Source organism: Coenobita brevimanus, chromosome 62 (assembly GCF_032717465.1).
Source record: "Coenobita brevimanus isolate Jiangsu-jjx chromosome 62, ASM3271746v2, whole genome shotgun sequence".
In the NCBI taxonomy this organism is placed as follows: Eukaryota; Metazoa; Arthropoda; class Malacostraca; order Decapoda; family Coenobitidae; genus Coenobita; species Coenobita brevimanus.
Window position 1 is genome coordinate 8,681,545 of NC_137015.1, and position 10,259 is coordinate 8,691,803.

The window sequence follows — 10,259 nt, forward strand, 5'->3', positions numbered from 1 at the left end:
TGTGTGGTGTAGCAGTGTGTGGTGTGGTAATGTAAGGTATGGCAATGCGAGGTGTGACAGTGTGGTGTGGTAGTACGTGGTATGGTATGCGGTGAGGCAGTGAGGTATGGTAGTGTTAGGTGTGACAGTAAGTGGTGTGGTTGTGTGCGTTGTGGCAGTTTTTGATAAGGCAGTGTGTTATGTGGCAATGTGCAGCACAGTAGTGTGTGGTGTACAAGTTTGTAGTGTGGTAGTGTGTGGTCTAGAAGTGTTTAGTGTGGTAGTATGTGGTGTAGATGTGTTTAGGGTGACAGTGTGTGATGTAAGTATGGCAGTGTAAAGGTGTGGTAGTGTGTGGTGAGATTTAATAAGAATCTATAGAGGTAGGTGATTTAGTCTGTTTAAGCACTTTTTTTTTTTTTCGTTTCTGCTACCACCAGACGATTTTATTCTGAGCAGAGGATATGTATGGCAAAGAAGACAGTCCCTCAAAATGGAAGCCACCAAGAATGGGTTAACACGGAGCCAGACGGTTTTGTTCAGGTTAGAGAAATCACAGCAGTCAGACAGTTTTGAGACAAGGAGACAATCACAGAGCCAAGACAAATTTAGAGGCAACTCTCACGTAACTTGAGGCTTATTTTTTCTAGGAAGCAGAGGACAAAGAGTGTAGAATCTTCCCTTGTGTCTCAGTGGTCTTCCTACAAAAAAACAGTCTTAGTTACGAGAGGAAAGTTAGAAAGTTTGTGTGTGTGTGTGTGTGTGTGTGTGTGTGTGTGTGTGTGTGTGTGTGTGTGTGTGTGTGTGTGTGTGTGTGTGGACTCTCGACCCAGTATTTTCCTCAGCTGAAAAAAACACAAACCGCAGATTTTTCCCACCTATCTAATTCTCCCTAAGAATGAATGTCAGGAAGATATGTTTCTGTCTAGTTCTTCCTGGAGTTAAATAAAATGAGAGGAAGATTTGTTGGTGCAGGAGCGACATGACGAAAGAGATGTACAGACTTCTCCCATTCATCTTACTCTTCTTAGTTACGAGGGGAAAAAACTATGGTAAGATATTTTGTAAAGATTGTACAGGTCCTGAATTTTTCGTAGCTGAACAATATCGTCTGAGATTGGTCTAAAATATCCTACGCTCTCCTACCTATGAACATTTGTAACAATTAATTATCAGTCCTTCGTCGCACCTGCAGATTTAGTTTTGCAGGAGAGACAAATGAAAGGTACGGTAAAAAATCTTCCAAGGTTTCTCTCCATCTTCCTAAAATATATGTATATATATATATATATATATATATATATATATATATATATATATATATATATATATATATATATATATATATATATATATATATATATATATATATATATATATATATATATATATATATATATATATATATATATATATATATATATATGTATATATATATATATATTAGTTAAGAGTGGAGTTATGCTAAGTTATATTAGTGACGCTCGGCCCAACATATTTTCCAGCTTAACGTAAGTTTCTGGTGTAATTCTAAATTATCTAAACACGCCCACGGCAAGTTGACCTAATTATCAAAACTCTGTCGTAAAAAGAGATATAATTTTGCAAGAGGGATGGCGGAAAGATTGCAGAATTCTTTCCACGTCTCTCTCTCTCTCTCTCTCTCTCTCTCTCTCTCAACGAAGTCTGTCTTATTTATCTACTTTCTCTCTCTCTCTCTCTCTCTCTCTCTCTCTCTCTCTCTCTCTCAACGAAGTCTGTCTTATCTATATACTTTCCCTCCCTCCCTCTCTTTCTCCCTCCCTCCCTCCCTCCTCTCTCTCTCTCTCTCTCTCTCTCTCTCTCTCCATCTTAACAGCGAAAGAAAAAAATTACTCCAGGATATTTTGTGAGTGTGGAGCCAGCGCGTTACTTCTGTCCAGACACCCGCTGACAAACTTATTTCCATTCTCTTGTCTCTGCCACTGACACATCCTCGCTCTCCCTCTCCCTCTCTCGACCTTCCGGGGTGAGACAAAAGGGGGACATGAGGAGGAGGAGGTGTGCTGACGTGAGCTGAGTGGGAGAGGGAAGAGGGGAGGAAGGCAGGGGACACAGAAGAGGGGGAAGATAGGAGGGAGGGAGGAGGGGAAAGACATCAGGGAGAAAGAGGGGAGTAAGGTAAGAGGGAAAGAGGAGGGAGAAAGGTACGGTGGGGCAGAGAAGAAGAGGAAGGTAGGAGAGAGAGAGATGCGGAACATAGGAAGAAGAGATGGTGGAGGAAAGTAGGAGGGAGAGAGGAGGGGGGAGTCGGGAAGGGGGAAAGGATGAGAGAGGAAAGAGAAAGGAGAGAAACAGTGTAAGAAGGAAAAAGGACTGGAAGAAGGATGGGACAGGGATTGAGGGGAGAGGCTGGAGTTTAGTCTGGGGGGGGGGGAGAGAGAGAGAGAGAGAGAGAGAGGTATGAAAGAACGGATGGTGAGGGATGTGTTAAGAAAGGAGGAAAACATTGAATGAAGGACGGAGTATGGATGGAGAGATCACAGGGGAGGTAAAATGGATGGGAGGGATGTAAAAGGGAGAGAGGAAAGAGGGAGGAATGGGGAGAGCTAGGGGGAGGAGGAGGAAGGGTGAGAGGTGAGGGGAAATGGAGGAGGAAGGAGGTAGAGAAGAGGGGTGGAGGGAAGCCCAGAATCAGACAAAAGGAGGGCCGTGAAGGAGGTATACTATCATGTGCTGTGGAGGAGGAAGGTGTGAGGGATGGGGAGGTAGGAAGGAAGGGGGAGGAAGAATGAGAATTGAAGACTAGAGGGAAGAGGACCAGACAGAGGATGTTGTGTGGAGGAGGAAGGTATGAGGGATGGGTCGGTAGGAAGCAAGGGGGAGGAAGAATGAGAATTGAAGGGGAGGGGGAAGAGGACGAGACAGAGTATGTAGTGTGCTGACGTGTGATGTAGAGGTGGGGGGGAGTGCGTATCGGTGAAGGAAGTAGGACAGACGAAGGACGGGTATAGAGAGAGGGGGGTGGAGGGTGCGCAAAGGGGGGACAGAGGAGAAGGATGTGTTGACGTGAGCTGTGGGGTAGGAAAAGTAGGGGGAAGGGGGAGGAAAGGAAGGAGAAAGGGAAGAAGGTAGGAGGGGGAAAAGACGAAGGAAAAGATGGGAGAGGGAAGAAAACATGGATGGAATGAAACGGTTAGCATGGAAGGGAGATCTGGGGGGAGCTGGGAGGGATGGAAGGGAGAAGGAATGGGGTACAAGTGAGAGGCTGATGGGGTGGAAGGAAAGAGGTTAGGGAAGGATGGAAAGGGAAGGGAAGAGTGGATAGGCCGGCAAAAGGAAGGCAGAATAGGCATGTCGACGTGTCCTGTAAGGGAGGGGGGTGAGAGGGGGTTGGGAGAAATGGAAGGAAAGAGGCATTGGGAAAAGAAATTTGAGAAAAGGTAAAAGACAAGGAAAGGGGGGGGGGTGATAGGAGAGGGGAAAGAGACGAAGGGAAAGAGACTGGGAGCGAGAAAAGATAGAAGTTGGTCGGAGATATGGAAAGGTGTGTGTGTGTGTGTGTGTGTGTGTGTGTGTGTGTGTGTGTGTGTGTGTGTGTGTGTGTGTGTGTGTGTGTGTGTGTGTGTGTGTGTGTGTGTGTGTGTGAGAGAGAGAGAGAGAGAGAGAGAGAGAGAGAGAGAGAGTTCCATGAGCAGAAGGGGTCGTAGAGGGAGAGGAGACGGGAGGGGAAGAGAAAGACAGGGGTGCGACAAGATAAGGACCTGGCAGGGATAGATAAAGGAGATAAGTTGACGTCTTCTGAGAGAGAGAGAGAGAGAGAGAGAGAGAGAGAGAGAGTTCCATGAGCAGAAGGGGTCGTACAGGGAGAGGAGACGGGAGGGGAAGAGAAAGACATGGGTGCGACAAGATAAGGACCTGGCAGGGATAGATAAAGGAGATAAGTTGACGTCTTCTGAGAGAGAGAGAGAGAGAGAGAGACAGTTCCATGAGCAGAAGGGGTCGTAGAGGGAGAGGAGACGGGAGGGGAAGAGAAAGACAGGGGTGCGACAAGATAGGGACCTGGCAGGGATAGCTAAAGGAGATAAGTTGACGTCTTCTGTGAGAGAGAGAGAGAGAGAGAGAGAGAGAGAGAGAGAGGACAGGAGTGGATTGAGCGGAAAGGATGCGGGAGGTAGGATGATCAGAGCGAAGAAACGGTGCAGAAACATGGATTGGAAGGGAGATTAGGAGGAGAATGGAGACGAAAGTAGGAGTGGGATGAAGGAGAGATGTGCGGCCGGATGGAGGAAGTGTTGAAGGGAAGATGTGAGGGCTAGGAGAGGGGAGGGATGAGGAAAGGCGAGGGATGGTAGAGGGGAAGGAAGGGATGGGCGGGAAGAAAGTAGGTGACACGGAGAGTGCTAGGAAGAGATGAGTATATGACTAAGGTATGGGAGTGGGAAAAAAAGAAAAAGGATGGAAAAGAAGCATTAGGGATGGAGGGAGGGAGAATTGAAGAAAATAGAGGAGTGGGAAGAGATGCAGGTGAATGAAAAAGGCTGGGAGGGTGAGGAGGGATGGAGGGAGGAACAATGTTGGGATGGAGGGGGAGGGGGATGAGGAAGAGCAAGAACATGAAAGACAGAAGCTAGAAAGGAGGGGATCTGGAAGGGAGAAGAACGAAGGGAAGGGAATGGAAGAGAGGGAGAAGGAGACAAGAGGAAGAGAGAGAGGGAGTGGAAGGAGGGAGGGGAGGTTGGACAAGGAGGTGCGAGGAGGAAGAAGTAACGAGAGAGGAACTGGCAGAAGAGAGGAATTAGCAGAAGAATAGTTTAACAGAAAGAAAGGAAGATAGCGAGAAACAGAAAATCATAAAAGAAAGGACAAGGAAGGAAGGAAGACAGAGAATAAGAAAGAGAAGAAGGGCAGAACTGACGAAGCCGATAAGAAACCGAGAGAGAGAGAGAGAGAGAGGGGGGGGGGTGCAAGGTACAGTATAAAAAGTTACAATGCAATCCACATGGAAGTTTTAACACTCAACTTGAAAATATTTGTATGTCCCAGTTTCCTTTTCATGCTTCTCTCTCTCTCTCTCTCTCTCTCTCTCTCTCTCTCTCTCTCTCTCTCTCTCTCTCTCTCTCTCATTCTTGCCTTCTCGCTTCTTAAGGACACAAGAACATTAGTGGAAGGAATAACTGTGGTAGGCCAGTTGACCCATGCTAAGCAGCTCTTCCAAGAGTGATTAAACTACTAGAATAAGACAAGACTAGCAGCTAAGGAGTCAGTTACCACTTGATATTCATTATGATTATTACACACTTAGTTTTAATATGCAGTTGTGCCTCCTTGATGTTAACTTAGATTGCATTAAGAATATAAAGGGAAATATACCGTAAAACTACCACGCGAAGAAATAAGGGGTTAAGGATGTGGTACCTGAGTGACACTGGCCTACTTGAATACGTGCCAGGACGCAGCACTCAGGCGGTCATGTCTTCTATCTATCTATCTATTGCCAGACGCCTCAATCCCGTAGGGGGTGGCCACAAACAAATCGCCTCCACGTCGCCCTGTTCCCCACCATTTCACTGCCCTGCTCCCAACTCACACCCCCCTCTCTCATATACCTCTCCACTCCATCCCTCCATCTCATCCTCCCCCTCCCTCTCCCCCCTCCACCTCACTCACATACACTCTCCTCGTCAGTCTCTCACCCTCCATCCTCTCCACATGGCCAAACCACCTCGCTGTGTTCCTCCTAATGCTTCCTATCACATCCACATCAACACCACAACGCTCCTTTATGTCTTCATCTCGTAAAAAACTAGTTCCATATATTTTTTGTCACTGGTTACCTTTATGCATAAGTATATCCACTGAACACAGATGTTTTAATAAATAATGCTATGTAAGCGATATTTGTTCGAAAATGTAAAACGAAAAAAAAAAAAAAATACACATGAAAATTGTACCACCGAAAATACCGTACTTTCTCTGACTACCAAATTTCGACTACTAATCTGTAACTTTATATCCACTGAGCACAGAAAGTTGATCAAAAAAAAGAGGCATGTTAGCACTACTCGTACGAAATGAAAAATATTTAAATGGGAAGGAGGGGAGCGGTGCGTAATCTAAGCGTATTACTATTATCATTATTACCACTATTACCATTATTATTATTATTATCATCATCATTAGTAGTAGTAGTAGTAGTAGTATTAGTAGTAGTAGTAGTAGCTGTAGTTGTAGTAGTAGTTGAAGTATGCAGTAAGTAATAAGCTGTACTCATAATTATATTATATTCATATTCATAATCATATTATTATTAACACCTCTTCCTTAGCGAATGTCTGTACGTTAATCTCGATTAAATATCGACAAAGGTTACATAAATAACACACATTATGCTAAAACTGGAATAAACTACCAAGGATGAAGTGCCTTGCATCCTCCGTTGCCGACGAGAACACGGAAAAGCTCAACACAAAAATTTCTTACCTTCTCTGCCACGATATGTCCTACTTCACACTATTTCCTCTTCCTTATCCACTATAATATAATTCACGACACTATGAACTCACTAAATATATACAATTTTCACGTAGCCAACGCAAATGTCCCAGGATATTGGTGAAAAATACGAGAGGTCGTGATGCGTGCACCATTTGAACACTTTTTCCCGCCGACAATGACGCGGAGGAATACATAATCACTCAGGCGGTCACGTCTCAATCTCCTACAAAACTAGTTCTCATGCATAATATGGCCACTTTTTGTGCATTTTCTGGCGTATTCCTGCTATCAATCAGCAATGGTGTATCAATTATGTACAGATGTTTAATGAAAAATGCCACAGAAGCAATATTTATAGAAAACTCACCTGAACTGGAAGGTGGAGAGCGGCGCGTATTTCAAGGGAGCAGAAAGTTTATAACACATCTCTACTAAGGAATCTCTCTACTACTCGTATTACTTATTATGCTTACTACACCTTATTAGTGTATTGTATACTGTTTATGTTTCCCTAATATCAACTTAGGTTGCTCTAACAACACAGAAGCGAATATAAAAGCCCCGTGGGAAGAAATAAAGCTGTTAGGATGAGGTACCTGAGTGACACCTGGGCCTACTAGAATAGGTGCCAGGACGCAGCACTCAGGTGGTCACGTCTCTACCTCCCTGAAAACTAGTTCCCATTCATTATACTTTTTTTTTTTTTTACCCCTTTTATGATATATTTCGGGTATTAGTTTGCAAAATTATAACCACTTCATTTCACTTCGCTTCGCCTCATTACACGATCTCTCTCTCTCTCTCTCTCTCTCTCTCTCTCTCTCTCTCTCTCTCTCTCTCTCTCTCTCTCTCTCTCCACTTTAATTCACATCACTTCGCTTCACTTGATTTGACTCTCTCTCTCTCTCTCTCTCTCTCTCTCTCTCATTTCGCTTCGCTTCACTTGATTTGACTTGATCTCTCTCTCTCTCTCTCTCTCTCTCTCTCTCTCTCTCTCTCTCTCTCCTCCTCGTTGCCTTCTTTCTTCTTGATTTCGTTTAATTTTTTATTCTCTCTCTCTCTCTCTCTCTCTCTCTCTCTCTCTCTCTCTTTACTTGGTTTTACTTGATCTCTCTCTCTCTCTCTCTCTCTCTCTCTCTCTCTCTCTCTCTCTCTCTCTCTCTCTCTCTCTCTCTCTCTCTCTCTCCTCGTTGCCTTCTTCTTCATTTCGCTTAATTTCTCTCTCTCTCTCTCTCTCTCTCTCTCTCTCTCTCTCTCTCTCTCTCTCTCTCTCTCTCCCCTCGTTGCCTTCTTTCTTCTTCATTTCTCTTTATTTCTCTCTCTCTCTCTCTCTCTCTCTCTCTCTCTCTCTCTCTCTCTCTCTCTCTCCTTCACTATATTTCGCTTCGCTTCACTTGATTTGTCTTGATCTCTCTCTCTCTCTCTCTCTCTCTCTCTCTCTCTCTCTCTCTCTCTCTCTATTCAATTCACTTCATTTGATTCTCTCTCTCTCTCTCTCTCTCTCTCTCTCTCTCTCTCTCTCTCTCTCTCCATCATTTCGCTGCGCTTCACTTGATTTGACGATCTCTCTCTCTCTCTCTCTCTCTCTCTCTCTCTCTCTCTCTCTCTCTCTCTCCTTCATTTCGCTTCGCTTCACTTGATTTGACTTGATCTCTCTCTCTCTCTCTCTCTCTCTCTCTCTCTCTCCTTCATTTCGCTTCGCTTCACTTGATTTGATCTCTCTCTCTCCTCCTCCTCGTTGCCTTCTTTCTTCTTGATTTCGCTTGATTTCTCTCTCTCTCTCTCTCTCTCTCTCTCTCTCTCTCTCCTTCACTTCATTTCGATTCGCTCCACTTGATTTGACTCTCTCTCTCTCTCTCTCTCTCTCTCTCTCTCTCTCTCTCTCTCTCTCTCTCTCTCTCTCCTTCACTTCATTTCATTTCGATTCGCTTCACTTGATTTGACTTCTCTCTCTCTCTCTCTCTCTCTCTCTCCTTCACTTCATTTCGATTCGCTTCACTTGATTTGACTTGCTCTCTCTCTCTCTCTCTCTCTCTCTCTCCTTCCTCCTCGTTGCCTTCTTTTTTCTCCATTTCGCCTGATCTCTCTCTCTCTCTCTCTCTCTCTCTCTCTCTCTCTCTCTCTCTCTCCTACTTCGCTTCGCTTCACTTGATTTGACTTGACCTCTCTCTCTCTCTCTCTCTCTCTCTCTCTCTCCTCGTTGCCTTCTTTCTTCATTTCGCTTGATTTCTCTCTCTCTCTCTCTCTCTCTCTCTTTCATCCTTGTCTACTTGGTTTTACTTGATCTCTCTCTCTCTCTCTCTCTCTCTCTCTCTCTCTCTCTCTCTCTCTCTCTCTCTCTCTCTCTCCTACTTCGCTTCGCTTCACTTGATTTGACTTGACCTCTCTCTCTCTCTCTCTCCTCGTAGCCTTCTTTCTTCATTTCGCTTGATTTCTGTCTCTCATCCTTGTCTACTTTCTTTTTCATTTCACTTCGCTTCGTCTCGCTTCACTTGATTTGACTCTCTCTCTCTCTCTCTCTCTCTCTCTCTCTCTCATCCTTGTCTTCTCTTTTCTTCATTTCACTTCGCTTCTCTGCACTTTTTATTTTAACTTTATTCAGATTTTTGTACATGGGTTGTAGACAACGGTGCTAAGAACTTCAGTAATTATACTGAGAGTTATCTTTAGCTAATGATATTATGAAAGTATATATTTGATTTATAATTAGTGATTAGTTTAATATTACAGTATTTAGATAATTATGGATAATAATTGTGTATTTTGAGTTTACTGTTATGAGTGCTGTATATATTAGGAATAGCTAAGGTATACTTAGATATTACTATCTATATATACACAGATATATTATATTTCTTGATTTTGGAGCCATTGGTTGATGTGAAGCTTGAACTGGTGCAGGGTAGTTGACTGGGGAATGTCTGTCAGGCGCACCATGCAGTTCCAAAGGCGACTGAAGTGGGGCAGGAATGACCTGAGGTATTGGTCCGTCCTGGCAAAGGGGACAGTCACTTGGTGTTCCATGATGTGGGATTCTCGTGTGTCGTATGCAGGCACATGGGTTGGATGGAGACGGAGTGGTGCCAAATGGAGAGACTGCTGCTTGTGTATTTTGTACATTACACAGAGGCCACCCACGTTTCGTCGAGTCTGTAGTGGCTGGAGAGCAGTTCTTGGATGTTGTGACTTCAGCTGGATTAACCTTTCTGCTCGATTCTGAACTTGGTCCAGCAGCCTGAGATATGAGGGTGGACAGGATGACCAGGTCAGTGGGGAGTACTCCATAAGACTGCGAGCTTGTGCCTTATATAGTATTTCTATTCCCCGATCGTCGAGCAGATTGGCTATTCGCCGAATGCAGTCTAATTTCCAGGCAGCATTTTTAGCTAGGCGTTTGATATGGCTTGTGAATGTAAGGCTGCTGTTGAATTCCAACCCAAGGATAGAGATGGCACCCTGAAGTGGGAGTGTTCTGCTGTCAATTTGGATATTAGAAAGGGGAGCGTCAGCAGGATCTGGTCTCCGAGAAATTAACATGGCCTGGGTTTTCTCAGGAGCAAAGGTAACTTGCAAACGTTTCCCTTAGGACACAGTGCTCTGCAGGGACTGATTTATGTGTGTTATGGTGGCCCGGCAATCACGTCTGTCACAAGTGAACTTTAGAGTGCAGTCATCTGCGTATGCTTGTGCTTCAGGGATAAGCTGTAGTATGTCATTGAAATAAACGTTCCACAGGATTGGACCAAGGACGCTGCCCTTCGGCACACTGGCATCGACTGGAAGTTCGCTGGAAGTGTGACCAT

At 44.5% G+C, this 10,259-nt stretch overlaps 1 protein-coding gene across 1 annotated transcript; it reads right to left on the reverse strand.

Moving 5' to 3' along the window:
• Window positions 1-9,303: 9,303 nt before the first annotated feature.
• On the reverse strand, window positions 9,304-9,993 carry LOC145403959 (uncharacterized). The gene has a single exon (XM_080275561.1). The coding sequence runs from the start codon at window positions 9,991-9,993 to the stop codon at window positions 9,304-9,306; it is 690 nt and encodes a 229-aa protein (XP_080131687.1).
• Between the last annotated feature and the right edge of the window lie 266 nt (window positions 9,994-10,259).

What these genes read in the sequence shown, in the direction of transcription:
- LOC145403959 (XM_080275561.1), bottom strand. Translation starts at nt 9,993, where the DNA reads ATGTTAATTTCTCGGAGACCAGATCCTGCTGACGCTCCCCTTTCTAAT.